The 20,194-nt window shown below is 26.8% G+C and overlaps 1 protein-coding gene across 2 annotated transcripts in view; it reads right to left on the reverse strand.

Annotated features, from left to right (window-relative positions):
• Positions 1-20,194, reverse strand: part of LOC134832636 (nuclear hormone receptor FTZ-F1) — a 68,237-nt gene that overhangs the window by 19,805 nt on the left and 28,238 nt on the right. For both annotated transcript variants that reach the window (XM_063846729.1, XM_063846727.1), the window contains exon 2: positions 4,021-4,395. In XM_063846729.1, the coding sequence (XP_063702799.1) occupies positions 4,021-4,395 (375 nt within the window). The remainder of the gene's footprint in view (positions 1-4,020; positions 4,396-20,194) is intronic.

Below are 20,194 nucleotides of genomic sequence, written 5' to 3' on the forward strand. Positions count from 1 at the left end.
AAAATTTGCTGAGCGAGCCTCTTTCGTGTTTACTACGATTTTGTCGTGAATGACACTTTTACTATCGAAATATTTACAAACTTTTGGTTAATTTACAGCAAAAAAAAAAAAAATAATTTAAAATAAAAGTGATGGCGAAGCAAATAATGAATAAATAAACAACAAGTGCAGTCACATCTACTCGTAAAATGCTCGTAATAAGTGATTGCCCTCATTATTTAGAAGCGACGCGGCGTTTATTTCGTTCGTCAGATGTGCGAAAAACGTACGGACGAGGACCTAAATTTGTGTCCTAATCGACGATAGCGATAATTCGGACCGCGCGAGATTTGACGATAACGCAAATATTGCGCAATAAATGCAAAATAATTTTGTTTTTGTCGTGAATTAATCGCGCAATAAATTCTAATTCAGAACAAACGACGCACGATGCAACGACAACGCGCTCTACGGAGTGAAAAAGGGTGATGTTAACCCATTATATAGATTTTTTTTTGAAAAAGGAGTTAATCTTATATCTTAAGAGGTCAATTTAAGCCCTCTAGAGATTAATTTGACCCCTAAAAATTTTAAAAAGGGATTAAATTAACTTCTAGAAGGGTTAAATTGACCTTTTTAGAGATTAGATTAACTCCTTTTCCAAAATAATGGACTAAAAGAACCCCTTAAGTCATTTTAGGGGTCAAGTTGACCTCTAATGGGGTTAAATTAACCTCTCAAGGGACTAAATTAACTCCTTTTCCAAAATAAGGAATTAAAATAATCCCTCAAGAGATTATTTTAAGCCCTTAAGAGGTCAACTTGACCCCTAAAATGACTTAAGGGGCCAAATGGACTTCTTAAGGGGTTAAATTAACCTCTCAAGGGACTAGATTAACTCCTTTTCCAAAATAAGGGAGTAAAACAGCCCCTTACTTCAACCCCTTAAGAGGTCAATTTGACCCTATTTGCATTTTTAGGGGTCAAATTGACCTCTTAAGAATTTAACTTGACCTTGTAAGCCTTAAGGGATTAGATTAACTCCTTTTCTGAATAAGGAATTAAAATAATCCCTCAAGAGGTTAATTTAAGCCCTCAAGAGGTTAATTTGACCCCAAAATCTGACAAAAGGAATCAAATTGACTTCTTTTGTCAGATTTTGGGGTCAAATTAACCTCTCAAGGAGTGAATTTCACTCTTTTTCAATCCGTAAAGCGATTTTTAGATGATACCAGTTGTTTGATTGCCTCAGTTCCTTCCTAAAAATGCTAAAAATACAGCATAATGGGCATTGCAACACTTTTGTGTTAAACAAAATGCGAAATTACAGTGTTTTATTGTCTAAACATCTCGCAATAGGCAAATATATAAAACAAAAAAAAAAATTAAAGTTTCCAACAACACAAAAAAATTGTAATAATAATAAAAACAAAACAGACACAAAAGTAAAAAAAAATACAACATAATATTCGAAACGAAACCAAAAGTAATTTTTTTTTTCAATTTCATATAAATACGAGTAAATTCACACACAAACAAGCGAAAATTCTCACTCACGCCGCTCAGAGCTGTGTGCTGGTATTTGCGCGCGCGAATGAAAATGAAAACACTCTGCAGCACTGCCGCCATCGAGAGCAGCACATACAAGACTCTCATAAAAAAAAATAAGGTTGCGTTATATGCTGCTGGTACATCCATCGATATAAAAATATACGACACGAAAAAAAAAAATAAAATATAGAAGAAGCAGAAAAAAAAAGTTACAACGACGATGAAGACTATGTCTGTCTCGCTCTCGTGTTCCTTCCGATTCAATAACAAATAAAAACGGAATCATATTCAGTTGTCTCGGTTAAACATGACCTACTTTAAGGCAATTTTTTGTAGGCAACGTACGTCGTCGTCGTCGTACACTATCATGTAATATTAAAAGTATACATGTTCGTTATGTCTATAAATATCTGCTCTGCGCGGCGATGTACATGCAGCATTTAATGTAAATTTAGTCAATATATATGAAAAAAATTGCCTCGAATCTACCGTGGAAATATAAATTGGAAATATAAAATAAAATTTACTTGCATTTTTGTGGAATTTTTCGTTTTTTTCCGAAAAAAAAATGCAAAAACCAGGCGTTTCCATCCGACTTATATACAAAATGCATAAACAAACATATAGATTTCCCTTTTTAGCTCTTGTGTATGCGATACTTTAAAGTGAGGGTAGATTTTATTTTGCTTTGTTTTATATTGCAGTTTATCGATTTTTCGTACTTTTTTTCATATAAACGGAGAGTGGCTTACAATGCAACTGAAACTGGGTTATGAACGTTCATTAAAATGTTTTTATTTTTTTTTTTTTGAAGTAAAATTAAGAGTTGGTAACTTGACCTGTGTACGTTGGTTGAATGAATGGTCAAAGGTGCTTCTGGATTTCCGAGAATTGATTTTCAAGTTCTTCGGGGAAGAATGCAAAACGTGTCGTTGAGGGAGTGAACAAGTAATGTAAAAAGGAATTTTAAGGATTTTTCAAAGTTTTTCAAGAGAAATTTGAATTTTTTGAAGTTAAAAGTTCTAAAAGTTTTGGATTTGAAATAATTTGAGTTTAAAATAATTCAAAATGTAGTAAAATAACGGAAATTTCATTTAAATATGAAAACTGTCAATTTTGACAGGTGTCAAAAAATACTTCAAAAATTATTTTATACAATTTTATTATTTTTTTTTAATTTTTTAGAACTTCAAATTTTATTAAAATTTATTAATCAGTTACTTTTTGCAAAAATTTTAATTTAATTCTAATTTTTTTAAAAATATTTATTGAGTTTTTGTATGACAGATGTCAACTTAGAAAAAAAAAGTAACAATAATTTGTTTTAGAAATTTATGATTTTTAACAAAAATGTGTTTGAAATTGACAAATTGACTTATTAATTCATTTTTTACTTTAAAAATTATTCAAAGTTTTTTTTTAAATTTTAACTTGACAGCTGTCAAAAATGACATTTTAATTAAAATTTTATTAAAAATGTAATTTATTTTATTTTTTTTTTAAATTAAAAATTTTAAATTGAAAATTATTAATTTTTTTTTATAAATTCGGTATCAAATATTCATCAAAAATATTTTAAAAATCTTAAACGTCACTTTTAGCGTCAATTTTATTGAATTTAAATTTCAAGAAATTTTCCATTTTTAGGCAAAATTTTCTTTTTAAATTCTTTGTTTGAAAATAAATAATCAAAAAATTTTTAAAAATGCCTTAACATATATTAAAAATTGTAAAATTTCATTTTCTGACATTTTTCATATTTTTCAAAGTTTTTAATTTAAATCCTTCTTTTGTACAAAAAAAAAAAAAAAAATAAACACATAAAAAAATTTAAAAAATCAAAAATTCTCATTTGAAAATTTTAATTAAAAAAATCATAGATTCTCATTAAAAAAAATTAAAATATTTTTTTTTTGCAAAAGAAGATTTTTTGCAAGAATCTCATTGAAAAAAATTAAAATATTTTTTCTTGTAAAAAAAAATTGAATTCTTATAAGAAAATCTAATCAGAAAAAAAATCTACTTGTCCACTCCTTTAACAAAAAAAAAATCCTCATAAAATCAATTATTTCCTCTACTTTAAAATTCCTCGTAACATAATAGAATCTACGTACTTTTACTCCATTTTCTACTCGTGTCAGAAAATCCATTCATTAATAAATAGAAATTTATCGACGTTTAATATTATTTTCATTTCACATAAAAAAATCCTCGCAAGTAACTTTGATTTTATTATTTCGACACATGTTCGAACCTTTTTTTTGGCATTTTTTTCGAACAATAAAAATGTATTTATTAAAAATGTATTAAAATATCATCTTCACACGTTCATCTTCACTTTTTTTTCTCTCGTCTCGCGTTATTATTATTCATCTTTGCTGTATAAATAAAAATGTCATGCGACCTTGACACACTTTCTTACACATTCGTTCTCCATTCATTTTTTTTTTGTGGATTGCAAGATTAATAAAAAATAATTTTTCGACTTACCTTCGAGTTTCATGCCCACTTCCAAGCATTTCTGGAACCGACAGAAGGGACAACGTTTCCGCTGCGTTTTGTCAATGTGACACTGGCGCTCGGCGACGCACGTATAAACTTTCTTATTTTGTACGGTACGTTTGAAGAAACCTTTGCACGACTCGCACGTGAGCAAGCCGTAGTGATATCCGGAGACTTTGTCACCGCAAACGGGACACAGCTCCTCGATGATATCTTTCAAGTCCGTCTGATCGGGCAATCCTGCCGCCACCGACGGAAATATCGAAATGTAACCGGGATTTTGGGAGTTGCTCGAATTGTTATCGGCATTGCTCGAGCCTCCATTTCCATTCCCGTTGCCCGTACCGCCGCCACCTGCGTAACCTGCAACCGCAGAAAAAACGTAATTTTGATCAAAATTGTACATGTAATTGCTTGTGTTTTGCTGCTGTTGCTGCTGCTGTTGCTGATACACCGAAAGTTGCTGCTGCATTTGACTTTGTTGTGAGGCGACCGGATGCGACGCGGGCGACTGCAGATTTGTCTGGCTCGCGTTATTATTGTTGTTCGTGAGGGCCGCGTGCATGGCAGCCGCTACGGAGCTATTTTGGCGCCCGTTGGGCGTGTATTGCGTGTATTGGGGCGGCGGCGGCATGCCTTGTGATTGCAAGCCGCCGTTTCCCGTTGCACTTTGTGCATTTGTGGAACCGCCATTTTCCGATAACAAGTTGAAGGGAGACATGTTAAGTGACATTATGCCAGGTGATGTATGTTGATCCATATCTAATAACATTTTTTTTTTGTGATTTTTGCACGAGATTTTTTTTTTGTTTTAATTTTTGTTTGATATTTTGAGAGACGTCACACACACCCACAAAATATTCACTTTTATCACGTATTTTTTTTATTTTATTTTTTTTTTGGCAGTTGAATGGTTGTAATTGCTGTTTAATATTTTTTTCTATATATGTGTGTTAATTTTATTTTTTTTGTGATTAAGTAATGGACGTATATAAGCGCATATATCCAATTGGTATCCAATATTTATTAAAGTTATGCAATGTAAAATTTTTGTATTTCTTGTAATAATAATTCACGTGTGTTTTCGTCAATTAATATTTTTTTTTTTATTTTGTCATAAGAGTAAAATTTTTTTGTACTTGATAATTTTTGATTTTTTTTTTTGTATAAATTCGTTATTTTTATAAAATAACGTTTTTTAAAGCAGATGAGAAATTTTTAAGGGCACTCTATTTAATTTTTTTTTAATTTTTATCCTTTGCACACTCGATAAGGCGTTCGTTACGACACTACAAAAATATCACATTCCTTGTTCTGTGTAAGTTTAGAGACTTTGTTGGAATAATAATAGTAATCCACATGCCTCGTAAAATTTTTTCGAATAATCCTTTGATTCACTTGCGTACAATAATAATATTTTTTTCACGCTCATGTGTGTGTTGCGACTGCGACTGTTGATAGGTATACGCTTATTATTATATTCTTGACCTAATTTCATACTTTTTCATGTAAACATCCAATAATAGAGTACGACGACGAATATAGCACATGACACATTTTTATTATATATCTCTCATATTTTTTCCTTTTTTTAAATATTTTTTTTTTTAATTTTTGTTGTTATTTTTCCATTTTATATCATTTTTGCACTTTTTTGATATTTTTTTGAGGCAAGTGAACTCAATTCACGAGATTTTTATTATTTTTAATTTTTTCTAGATTTTTATTATTTTTTTTGTATTTTTTTATTTTATTTTTAATTATTAACAAGTAATATTAAATTATAAAATTTCTTTGTAAAATAATATTTTTTTGATAGTTTTTACACGCAGCAAGAGAAGCGCAAGTGAAAAATCGACTTGCCGACAATACGGACTATGCTTAACTAAAAACTGTGAAAAACTGTTTTACTACATGACACATGCACTATGACGGCATGTTGTTGTAGAGCAGAGCGGAGCGTGTTGTACACTCTATGCTGCTCACGACAAATACGACGACGACGACAACAACGGGCCGTACGTATTTTTTGGGAGTACCTACACTGCCATTGTTGTTATTATTGCAGCAATAATAATAATATTCATTCATTTAATACACAGAGCTTCTCTTAGGTACGAAAAAAAAAATCTTTTTTTTGGATTTTTGTAAAAATTGCAAAAATTCTGACGAGAAATTTGTGTCAGAACGAGAAAAAATGACATCAGGGTTTTAATAAATAAATATGTAAAGTGTACTAAATAAATTTCATATTGAGGTAGGCAATATACAGCGACGACAACGCATGTAAGTATGTACTCCCAAAAAAAAAAACTTTGTGTATTTTGTAACAATTTGTAGGTAAAGTATATAAATGCTCGTAGGTTTCGTGAACGAAGTGCAAAAGAAGCCGAAACAACTCTCACTCTCATTTGCTCGAGCATGATCATGCCCGTACAATACACATAATTTTATGCTCTCAGTTTACTTGCTCACAATGTATGGATACTTATCGTGCGGCGGTGTGTGAATAAATTGCATATACGATGACAACGGCGACGAATGGCAGTATAAATGTCAACATGCATGGAAATTCTGTTCCGAAATGGAGAATTTTTAGTTTTTTTTTTTGGGTTTAATGGAAAATTTTCAGAGGAAGATGATTTATGAAGGGATTTATTTTAACGGAAAATGGCTTTAAATGATGAAAAAGTGACAGCTGTCAAAATTATTTTTTTAAATGTCAAATTTGTGATAAAAAAAACATAAAAGCTCATAGAAATTATTAAAAAATCTATTATAACGATGAAAAATCATTAAATGTCAAATTTTTTGACAGCTGTCAAAATTGAAAGTTGTTCTAAATGTCAAAAAATTAGAGATGATGGTTCATTTTTGTGATAAAAAGAAGCATAAAAGCTCAAAATTGACAAAAATTTCATCAGAATGTTCAAGAATTGATGAAATGTCAAAAAAGTGACAGCTGTCATTTTTCACAAATTTTGTAAAAGTCGAGAAATTGCAATTCTAAATTGAAATTTCTGCAAAAGTTATTCAAACAACTTCAAAAAATTGATAAAAATGACTTCAGAGAAATTAAAAATGATAAAATGTCAAAAAAAGTGACAGCTGTCAATGTCAAAAAATATTTCAAATATCAATAATTGTTACAAAAACTAAATTTTCATCAAAAAAATTTAATAAAACGCTAAAAATATTATTAGGGCGGTGAAAAAATTATCAAATGTCATTTTAAGTGACAGCTGTCAAATAGCAAATAGCTGTCAAATGTCAAAATTTGTATTTCATTGCCCCAAAGAAGGACTTTAACGACAAAAAACTGTCAAAGAGCTCAAAATATTCTTTATCAGATCCTAAAAAAAACTTCAAAACGGGTAAATTTGACACCTGTCAAAGTTAAAAATTGTCAATTTTGACATCTGTCAATGTCAAAAATTATCTTTTTCAATCAAGATTTTACTTTTCAAAGTATTTTAACTCTTTACATACAACTTTTTGAATTCACAAAATTCAAAAAAAGACATCAACTGTCAAAAATGACAAACGTCAAAATTTAAAAATTTTCCATAAATTTCCTTCCTTCATTCAACTTTAAAACTCAATTTCATAACATTACTCAAACTCTCCTTTCCTGATAATGACTCAACTCTCCGCAAAAAAACAAAAGAAAAGAAAGAAAGGTGAATCAAATGAAAAAAAAGTTTCGTCGTCAACTTGAAAAACAACAGCAAAAATCATCATAAATAAACAACGGAATTGTGTTTCGCGGAAATAGATGAAGGCTCCTACTCCCCAACTCATGCATTGTCTCGCGTTTCATTAAGCATCAGCAGCAAAGACAGCAACAAGAAGAGTAAACAGTAAACAAGCTTTCATTATATCCACAACAAAACTTCACTTTGAGCTTTGCTTTGAAAAAAAAAAATAGAAATTTTTGCCAAAAAAAAAAATAATAACAACAAAATTTATAAATATTGACTCAAACAAGTCATAAACAGTAATAAAGTCTTTTCTCCAATTTCTTTTAATTTTATTTTTTTTTACCTAATAATAACAATAATAATAAATTTCTTGTTGTTTTGCTGTTCTTTCAAAAATATTTCAGCAACAGAACAAAATAATTTGAATATGAGTTGCAACAGAGGCAACACACAATGGAGGAAGAGTGTATTTTCTTTCAGCTCGGGTCATAAACAAAACATTTCTTCGACGTTTTTTTTTTCTACCTTAAATATTTTGAAAAACAAAAAATAGAAAGAAGAAAGCACTTTTTTTCATAATAAATAATTGTTTCATGCTGAGGTAATCATAAACGTGTTATACTTTTAACTTATTACCTGACACAATGTTCCCGTCTCTTTTTAATTTTTTTTTTCCTTTGCATGCATTTTAAGTTGTAGAACGACTCGTACTTGGGGCAGTTAACAACAAGAAAGAAAGAATTTCCCTAGAACGGTTTAATTGTTTGTTTTGCGTTCGTCATTGTTTGTTGAAATTGTAGTAAATACGAAAATACGGAAGATCTGAAGAGCAGAAAAAAAATATAACGAGTGAAGACGAGTGACATGTGTTGTTGTTATTTTGTTACAAAATGTAATGTTTCGCATCATGGGGTGCTGATTAGGAGCAAATTATGGATGATTATCGCTTTATGTCGTCTTGGGAGATGTCGTGTGGACCTGCTTGTGCACTTAAAGAATTTTTTGTTTGAAGATGTTTATCTCGAAAAGTTGTCAAAAAGTTGCTTTAATGACGTTTTTCGAGAATTTTAACAAGATTTTGACAAAAAATTATATTTTGAGCTGCTAGAGATTTATTTTTTCAGTGAAATTTGTTTTTTACAGAAGAAAATTTCAAAATATTTTTAAAATTTTACAGAAATAGAATTTTAATGACATCTGTCAAATTTTTTGTAAGTTTGACAGATGTCATTTTTAATATTCTTGAAATATTTTTTGCTTAAAATATTTTAGAATTAAAAAAAAAATAACAAATAATGGCTTAAATGGGTTAAAATACCGAATTTTCAACAGTTGACATTTTGACAGTTGATCAAAAGTTACATATTTCACATTTTAAAGCTTTTACAAATTTAATTTATCCAAAAAATATATGGAAAAAATCTTCAGAGGTAAAATTTGAATCATAAATTACTTAAAATTAAACAAAAATTGACATCTGTCACTTTTAACGTCAAACTTTGACATTTCCTAAACTTAAAAAAAAATTCTACATTTTTTAAAGAATTTTCTTTGAAATTCATCTATCGAAGAATCTTATTTCTTTAAAAAGATAACTCGGACTTAAATTGTTAAAAAATTAAAAAAATTTTGACATCTGTCAAATTTTGAAAATTATGAAACGTCAAAAAAAGTTTTTTATAACATTTTATTAAAATCTTAACACTTAAATAAAATAAAATTTTCCACTAAAATTAATTAAAAGATTTAACAAGAGTTGACATCTGTCACTTTAAATGTCAAAATTTGACATTTCCTAAAATGTAAAAAAAATTTGTAAGAACATTTTAATTTTTAGTAATTTTTTTATTTTTGAAGGGATACCTTCAACCAAACAAATTAAAATTAACTTCTCCCCTTTCTTGACCTAAAAAACTTCTGTAAAGGTGTCACACGTGTCAAAAATAATTAGAACTTTCATTCATTCGGTCACTTCCGAAATCACGTTAAAACTTGTTATTTATTATTAGAACACATGTCTTATAATAACTTTTGTCTTGTGTAAGGTAATGTCCATTCTTCTGGCATTTCCATTCATTCTTCGTTACATAACATATTTTCATCATCGCCAAAACATGACAGACATCCAAAAAAATAAAATAAAAAAAAATTAACAACAAAAAGATTCTCTCGTAAATAATTGCTATTATTTCCATTCAAAACTAGCAATTTAGCATGATTATTAACATATTTTTGTACATTTTTATTTATTTTTTTTTTGTCCATAAAACAGCCGAATTTCAGCCAAAATTTAGCTGTACGTGCCCGTATGCAATGCGTCGTCGTCGTCGTCATACGAAGTACAAAGTATGCTGTAATAATAAGTGAAAGTGTGGCGGCGACCTACTTTTCATATAAAACGAACAGAAACAATGCTCGTCGTATGGTCTTTTGTACTTTTCGTAGTCGCCGCACCGTACGGACGAACGAACGAACGCTGTGAGCAGCAACAAAATTGAGCGCGTCTGTCTGAGAGGAAATGTACATTGTTCGAACGTCGAATGTGGAAATAGAACGTAGCTGTGCATTTCAATGCGCTGCGTGGCGAGATATATTACAAAATATCCCCGTGGGCGAAAATGGGTCAAATTGATCTCTCAGGAGTCAAATTGACCCCTTGGGATCAAATTGACCCCTTAAGTGAATTTTCTGATCCCTTAAGGCTTAAGGGATCAATTTTTTCCGTTAAGGGCTCAATTTGATCTCTTAAGGGATCAACCTGATCCCCTTTTGAATTTGTCATCCGCAGACCCCTAATGAATCCATCTAGAGGTCTCTTCAAGAGGTCAATTCGATCTCTTCAAGAGGTCAATTTGATCCCTTCAAGAGGTCAATATGATTCCTTAAATCTTAAGAGATCAAATTGACTTCTTGAAGGGATCAAATTGACCTCATGAAGGGGTCAAACTGACCTCTAGAAATGTTTAATTTTCTGGGTCTGCGGATGACAAATTCGAAAGGGGATCATGTTGATCCCTTAATGGGGGTTCATATTCACTCCTCGAGAGTCAAATTGATCTCTTAAGTTAAGGAATCAGAAAATTCCCTTAAGAGATCAATTTGACTCCCGAGGGGTCAATTTGACCCATTTTTCGCCCGTAGGGGATAATAATAATAAATACAAAAATGTATATCGGATATGGTAGATTTTTATGTGTGTGTCGTAGCGAGGCAATTAGATCTACAATAATTGTTGTTGTTGTTGCAGATCGGGCTGTACATGCCTCGAAAAATATACACATTTATTATGAAATTGAGAGATAATGTTAGACAATTTGTAAAATATATTACGCACACGTAAAATAATAAAATTCGAATTAAATGTGTGTTTGGCGCTCTGTATGAACGTTCAGCTCATGCGCACACGTGACTTTGTTTGTTTTGAGAGTTTCTTCGAGATCTTCTCTCTCTTATGACGAAAATTCTTAAGTACCCTAAATTGATTGAATATTTTTAAAAAATATTTCTTCCAGAAAAGTGACGTCACGAATCCTCTTAAGAAAAAAATAATTCAAGGACGATCAACTGGCTGGCTCACCGTCTTGGCGAAACGCGCGACGCACGTCGTCAATCGTCGTCTACTCAACACTCATGCCGCTCGTCGGCTCTATATGTGTGACACAATTTCTGATGCGATCATGATTACATGCGTTCTACTGACCTACTTTTCGAACACAGAAAAAAAATGTTTCAGACACTTGTACTTTACTTACTTACGACAACAACGACGAATGATCACGTAAACATTTTCGGCTCGAGAATGAAAATGTTCTGAAGAAAAAAAAAGAAAAGTCTAGATTTAATGCGAAAAAGAATTTCGAGAGGTATCCTTTTATGGAAATATGCGTGAACTTGTCGGCGGTGAGTAAGCGAAAAAATATTTTACTTTTTTTGTGGGTTAGGTCAGGAATATCTTTTTTTTAACTTTATTGATGACATGCGTTGAATAAAGTGACAATCACGTGAATGTTGTAATAAAATTTTTATTTTTAATCGGGTGTCATTGATGATGATTTATGTGTAAGTGCGTTTTTTCTGTGTAAAGTGACGTGGTTTTTACTAAGAATTGCTGCAGGAGTTAATAAAGTTAGTAAAAGAGGAAATACATTTCAAGAAGATTTCATGGAATTCGAAGCTGATTGAATTAAAATTGATTTCTTCGTAAATATTTTGATGATTTCGGAATATCAGAAGGATTTTTAGTATCAAAATTTGAATTTAAATTTTTTTCAAGGTGAATTTTGTATAAAAATTATTCATTAAAAATTTTTTTCTTCAAAAATTCATCAGGTGACATAATTTTTTTTTAAATAAAATTATTTCAGAAGATCAAAAGATTCTTTGGAATTCGGAAAACAAATTTTGAAGATTATAATGAGCAAAAATTGGAAAGAAATACTCGAAAAGCTAATTTTCTGCAAAGTTTTGCTTGTGTTCATTAAAAAAATGCTTCATTAAAAAAGAGCTTGGGAGACATTGAAAAAGTTACTAAAATTCTAAATTTGTCTATCATTAAAAAAATGCATAAAGAACAAATTTCAAAGATCAAGCCTCACGATAAAAACCCTTTCGATGGTTAAAAAATATTAAAATAAAAATAAATATGATATCTTAACGACATTTAAAAGTTTTTCAAGTCAAAAAATAATTTAAATTATTAAAAATAAAATTATTTATTATAAATAATATTTTTTCAATAATAATTTATAATAATTTATAATTTATTTATAATAATTTATTTAATAATTAATTTAAAAATGATAAATAAAATTATTTTATTTTAATAAATTAAAAAAATATTATAATAAAAAAATTATAAATCATTAATAATTTAATAAAAAACATAAATAAGAAAAAAAAATAATTAAAAAAAATAAAATTTGAAAGCTAAAAATTGATATCATAGATTAAAAATTATATCTCATAATTTATGATTTTTTTAATGAATAAAAATTTAAAAAAAAAATAAATAAAAAATTAGTAATAATTAAATTAAATAATTAATAATAAAAAAATAAAAAAAATTTAAAATTTAAATATTATCAGAATATGAAAAAAAAATTAAAAATAAAAATAAAAAAATAATTTAATAAAAATTAAAAGTCAATTTATTTAAAATTAAATTATTTTTAAAAATTACCATAAGAACCTAAGTACTAAAATTTTTAATTAATATAATTTTTAAATATCAGAAAAATAATTCAAATTAAATTAATAAATTAATTTTTATCAATTTTTAAAATCCTTAAGAAGCTGATAAAACTCTCCGTAAAATATCTTAAACAATTAAAAATTTAAATCTCACAAAAAAAATCCGTTGACCTCCAAAACATAACTTTCTTTTTTAATCAAAAAATCCTTGAAGAATCTCCCATAAACCACAACAAGACCTTCAAAACTCTCCTCACCGATCTTTCACAACGATCATTTCTAATACAAAAACATTAATTTCTCGAAACCGGTCCCCATATAACAACAAAAAAAGTCATTAAAATAATCATCATCATGTTTTTCATAATTTTTTTTTTTTTAATTTTCAAATGTCTCTATTGCCCAAAAAATGCACCGAAACTGAATTTTTGCGCAATAAAATAAAACGCTCAAAAACAATGATTAATTAATAGATTTGATACCGTAACAACTAAAAAAAAAATCAAATTATATGAATAAATCAGCGTCATTTGGAGGCTATCTTTGCATCATTTTTTATAGACATAAACCTTTGCTTTGCTAAACACGCGTTTCGTTGTGCTTCGTAGTAAACAGTGGAAAAAAAACTAACGCAATACCTACACGACTTGTTTTTTTTTACAATAACCCTGCATTTTATTATTATTATTTTATATTGCAACAATAAATTGTGTATTTGTCGACGCTGCTGCTGCTCGCTGAACGTATCGACGGACACCGACGACGACGACGACGTCGACGCTACACACACAGACACCTCTCTATTATAGTAAGTAGGTAAGCGGCTTTACTCGACTGATTGAATCAGCATATTAAAAATTAGCTCAAGTGCATTGTGTTTTCAGGTCAATGTTGTCAACTTAATATAATTTTTTTTTATTTTTATTTATTTATTTTCATATTTATTTACATTCTCTCGGGTGTGCGGTGCTGCGTTCATGCATTGTTGATGTTTTTTTTTTGCAAATCGTTCAAGATCATTTTTTATTTTTTTTTTCTTATCACGAGACCCGTCGAGATTTCTAAGATGAGGCTCGCAATTGACACACATTGATAAATAAAAAAACAAAAAAAGTTGATAAAAATTACTCAATTCTGGTGTTAATAAGCACGACACGCACTCGGATCGGAATCGTGGATAGATAGATAGATAACTGACCTATTTTTGCGTGTTTCAAAATTATATTTTTTGATTTTAATTTTGATTTGCGTTACGAAATCGGTGCGAAAATGCGTGTATGGTCCGTGGGTGAATTGGCAAATTTTTGTCTAACGTTGCGTTAAAATGTGCGTACAAAATGATTTTTGAATAATTTTTACGAAAAATATTTTTTTTTATGATTTATGGCACGCAATTAGGGTAAAATTTTTTGACAATGCCAGGAACAACTCCTGTAAAAAGTTAAAAATTTTTAAAAATAATTTCTAATAATTTCTTTTTAATTTTTTTTTGTTTTTTCAGGTACCTGAGAAAAATTTTCTACCTGCGAAAAAGGCTCCTGTGACAGAAGTAAAATTCTAATCCTTTCTTTGTCAAAATATTTACCGTTTTTATTACTATAAGCCAATAAAGTTTCCATTGTGCAGCGAGTTCGAATGTTGTGCCCGGCAATTGTTGAGTAACTTTTAAGTCAGAATTCTCAAAACAAAACTAGGCTAGTCGGCTGTTTATGACGGCGAACAAAGAAAAAAGGGATGTTCTTGGGATAATCCTTTAATTTTTGATTTTTTTAAATTTTTTTTATTGAGGCACGCTTTTTGACTCAGTTTGAAAAAAAATCTTGAAGAATAATTATTAAAAAAAAATAAATCAAATTTAAAATAAATGAAATAAAAATTTTAATTAATTTTAATTTTTTTAATTAATTAAAAATTAATTTTTAATTTATTATTTATAATTAATTTTTAATTAATTTTAATTAAATAAATTTTAATTAATTAATTTAAAAATTAATTAATTTATAATAATTAATTTTTAATTAATTTTAATAAAAAATTTAATTAAATTTAAAATAAAAATAAATAACAAATTTTTAATAAAATATTTAAATTTAAAATAAATAATTTTTTAAAAAATTTATATTCTAAATAAATATTAAAAATTTTTTAAAATTAAAATTTAATAAAAATATTAAATTATTTAAATTAAAAAAATTAAAATAAAATTTAAAAAAATTGAAATTTAAATTAAAAAAAAATAATTTTATTTAAATTAATTAATTTATTTTTTAAAATAAATTTAATTTTATTTTTATTATTTAATTATATTTAAAATTAAAAAATATTTTTTTTAAAAAATTTTGAATTATTTAAATTAATATTTATTTTTTAAATAAAATTAAAATAAAAAAATAAAATTTAAAAAAATTGAAATAAAACATTAAATTCAATTATTAAAAAAATAATTTATTTATTTAAATTAATTAATTTATTTTTTAAAATAAATATTAAATATTTTAATTTAATTTTATTTTATTATTTAATTCATATGAAAATTAAATATTTTTAATTAAACTATTTAAAAAATAATTAATTTGAATATTTAAATTAATAAATTATTTATTTTTTAAATAAAATAAAATAAAATAAAAAAATAAAATTTAAAAAAAAAACATTTAAAATTTAATTATTTTTATAAAATTTTAATGTTTTACATTAATGACAAAATTAAACAAAAATAAATAAAACAAATTATCACTAAAATGATCGAATAAATTATAAAATAAATAAAAAAAAACACGGGATTGCGTAATTTTCACTCGCATTAAATACATTATGAGTGAGTACGAGACTCGAAAAAATATAATAATAATAATTTAACAAAAAAAAAAAATGAAACAAAGATATTCATGTTGATAGTACGCAATAGTTGTACGCCACGTTTTTTTTTTAAATCGCAGCAGCAGCAGCAGCAACAACAACAACAAAAGAACAAAACGTTTAAACGTGAACAATAACAATGCGAGTTAAAAAGTTTATTCAATGGAAATCTCTCATTGCTAGCTGGCTGGCTGACTAGTGGAAGTGGAATATTACTTATGTTGATGAATGTTGAAGTTTATGAATGTTTCTTAAAAGAAATATTAACAAAAAAAATGTGAAGCAAGAGGAATAAATGATTTCCTTTTGTCTTTTTTTTTTGTTTTGTTTTGCGTGTCTCTGCAGTAAAATCGTAATTTAGCGCATCGTTTGTACAAAAGTGGCGAAAAAAAGCAGTACTTACACGAAGAACAATAAAAGAGGCGAAAATGAGTGTTTTCTTGGAGTGATGGAGGTATCCAATTGGAATGGTTTTTTTTTCTTATGAGATGCTTTGAGAGGGTTTTTTTGTGACTTATTGGAGAAAAATTTTGAAAAAATGTAGTAGAAGATTTAATTTTGTTCTTTTGATAAATTTTTAAAAAAAAAATTTTTAGTAAATTTTATCATTTTTATCAGAAAAACTGAAAAGAAATTTATTATTTTTAATTTTTTAATCAAATAATTTTGCTTAATTAATTTTTAAATTTGTTATAGATTATCATGTATTTTTTTAAAATTATTTTATGCATCGAAAAATTTTTTGAGAGAAATTGAGAAATTTTATTTTCAAATTTTTATTTGTTAATGTAAAATTTTCGTCAAAAAGCTTTAATTTTTAAAAAATTAATTTCGCTTGAAATCATTCATAAAATTTTATTAAATGAATTTCAAAAGAATTAAAATTTTTTTTCTTGTTTGATAAATGACCAAAATTTATTTTTTTAAAATCTAATAAAATTGCCGACAAATATCAAAGAATTTTTGTCATTTTTTTAACATAAAAGTGCTTTTAATTAAAAATTTAATTCAAAAAATGTAAAAAAATTAATCAAAAACTTGATTTTTTATACAAAATCTATATTTTTTAATCCAAACCAAGCAAATAATTTTATTTTTCACAAAGGCAAAGGAAAATTTTGCTTCAAAATGATGTTGAAAGGTAAGAAAAAAAATTTTAATGCTGAAAAAAATTAATTATTTTTTTTAAAATAATTTTGAATTTTTTAAATTATTTAATTCAGGCAAAATCGAGCCAGATTCTTTTTTTGAAGCAAATTTTAATTAATTTTAATTTTTTTTTTAACACAAATTCATTCACAAACGAAAGTAAAAGTGAAATCATCAATCAACAATTACTCGTCACACCACCAAATCATACCAAAAAAATTATTCTTAGCACCGAATTCTATGTCAAGAACCCAAAAACAAACAAAACTGACCTGTGTCATGCCATTTGTCGTGCTCCCTCGCAAGAAAAAATTCTCTCTAATTCGTGTTTCTCTCGAATCAAAAAGAAAAACCATCAAAAAAATTGGCCAAGTGCAGTAGGCCATGTGAACATTTGAAGATTTGTATCGCGGCACACACAAACAGCACAATGTGCGAACAGCGACGCGCACGATAGATTACTCTATTAATATAAAATACACTCACAAAAATAAAAATAAAAAAAAAACGACACACGAAAAATAAATAGAGTCTCTAAATAGTCGCTCAATCATACAACAACAACAACAAAAAAAAATTATATACATTTCGATAGCAGCGTCTATTTTGTGTGCGTTTTATATATAAATACAATTTTTTTTTGTGATATTGTAAGAAAAGTGGGTCACACACATTCACATTCGGTCGCTGTACGAAAAAAAATACATTAAAAAAATTAAGCGAAACACTAATCGTTTTGCCTTGCTCGATTACTAATTGTGCTATGATCGACGACGATGCGACGACGCACTTTGCTCGACGTGCTCGAAGGAAAATTCTCATTTTTGCGACTCACGAGACCTGAAACTTTTTTTTTTCGGACCTACCCACAAACAATGAATAATGACTCGCGCATTAACAAGTAGAGAGCAGCAAGCATGCAAAAGCCCCCCGAAAAAAAAACTCGTTTACAAAAATTATGATTACACACACACACAAAGACATCGCGCTGTGCTTGCTTGCTTGACGATTATGCAATCAATTACCAAAAAAACGTAAAAAAAAGTCCAAAAAATTATTGCGTGGAGCGGAGAATGAAAATGAAGTGTCGATGAATATGCAAAAAGTTGTAAAAATCCAAAAAGAAAAGAATTGATAAAAACTTGATTTTGCCAAAAATAAAGGCGCGCAAGTAAAAAAAGAGACTCTGATCAATATTAACATAAAAAATATATTTATAAATGCATGAAATAGTAATACAAAAGATGAAACTGACCTTCACCAAAATACATAAATGAATAGTTAATGTTGATGGATGGATAAATTAGTAGAACAGCGCGGTGTTGAGTGGAAATTTTGTTTCTTTTTTCGTGGATGTTTGTGGAAAATGGAGTAAAATTGTAGAATATTTTTGGGTTTGTTAAGAAGATGAAAATTCAGTGGAAATGATGGATGGTGAAGGGAACAAGTAGAGTAGAAAGTGATTTTTTGGACATTTTTTGACATGCTTTGTCAATTTCTATGATTTTGATGAAAATTTTATTGATGGAAATTTTGCATAAATTTGAGTAGAAATATAGAAAATTGTCATAACATAAAAAAAATTTTGGAACATTTTATTATTTATTTTTTCCCAAAATAAAAAATAATTAATTAAATAATTAAATTAATTTTTTAATATATTAATTTTTTATTTTTAAATTGAAAAATTTTAAATACCTAATTTTATTTTTTTTAAATATTTTTTTAATTTAAAATAAATTGTTGGGAAGTTCTTTGATATATTTTTCACTAAAAACTTATTTAAAAAACAAAAAAAAAATAATAGGTAATTAATTAAATTATTAAAATAATTTTAAAAAATTGAAAAAAAATATTTCTTTCAAGATTATTTTTTTTTTTAAATATTGAGTTTGATATTTTTTATCAAAATTTTCCTGAATTACGATCTTCATAATATTTTTTTATATTTTAATTTTTTTTTTCTGTGCACAAAAATAAATTATGGCAATTTTGATATTAAATATTTTTTGTAATTTTATTTAAAATTCCATATTTTAGCCAGAAAATAAGTTTGAAGGTTAAAATCCAGAAATAATGCAATTAAAATTACAAAAATTAGATTAAATTTCCATAAAAATGTGAATTTGACGAAATTAAACTTTATTAATATTCGTCGACCTTTGAATATTATTAAATAAATTTTGAAGAAAAATCTTCAATTTCAAGAAAAATTTTTTTTTTTTAAATTTTTAATTATTTTTAAAAAATTTTCAGCAGCTTTCTATTTTAATTAAATTTTTTTTATTATTTATTTTAATTTAAATAACGAATTTGTCTAAAAATTAATTTTTATTCCACAAAATAAATTAAATTAAATAATTTTTTTATAAATTAAATTGTAATTTTAATTAGAAAATTAAAATAATTAAATAAATTTTTAAATTAAAAAAAAAATTTTTTATAAAAAAAGATTTTTTTTAAAGTTTTTGTTATGTAAAAAGAACAATTAAATAACTTTAAATCAAAATTGTAATTCTATTAATAAAATCTTTTTTACAAGACGAAAAAAATTTTAAATTTGTTATAAAAAAAATAAATAATTTAATTATTATAATATTTTAAAAAATTATTTAAACTAACACAACGAATTTTTCTAAGTAGGTATTAATTTTAAAAAAAAAAAATAAAATTAATTTAAAATAAAATTAATTAAAATAAATAAATTTTGTAGCGATTTTTTTCAATTCGTTATTATTTTAAATAAATAATTATTTAAATAATTTTTAATCAAAATTGAAATTTTATTGATGAAAAAATTATTTTATAAGACGACAAAAAATTAAAATTTTTTATTTAAAATTTAATCTAAAACTTCCTTTAAAAAAATAATTCTCTCAATAAAAATCATTCTCATCACAAATTTTTTTTATCATCATGATCCAGACAACAATTCCCTTCAACATCATACATTCCCAGAAACCAACATGCAGACACAATATGAAACGTGAACCGTGACCGCTTTCCCTTTTTTCATCATCATCCATACACCTATTTAATATTTTTTTTTTATTTTTTGCCAAAAATGTGTCATGTCTCTCCTGCAAGTCGTATTTTTCTTACACAATCAATTGCACTCTCACGTTTCTGTCTTGCTCGGTTGCTGCTTTCTTGCCACACACACCTATCTTTGCATAAAAATCTCAACTTTTTGGCGTATCTAAATGTTGCATTGATAAAATTAACAAAAAAAAAAATGAAGTTCGAAACCAGATCTACACGAA

The sequence above is a fragment of the Culicoides brevitarsis genome, chromosome 2 (assembly GCF_036172545.1).
Source record: "Culicoides brevitarsis isolate CSIRO-B50_1 chromosome 2, AGI_CSIRO_Cbre_v1, whole genome shotgun sequence".
NCBI lineage: Eukaryota > Metazoa > Arthropoda > Insecta > Diptera > Ceratopogonidae > Culicoides > Culicoides brevitarsis.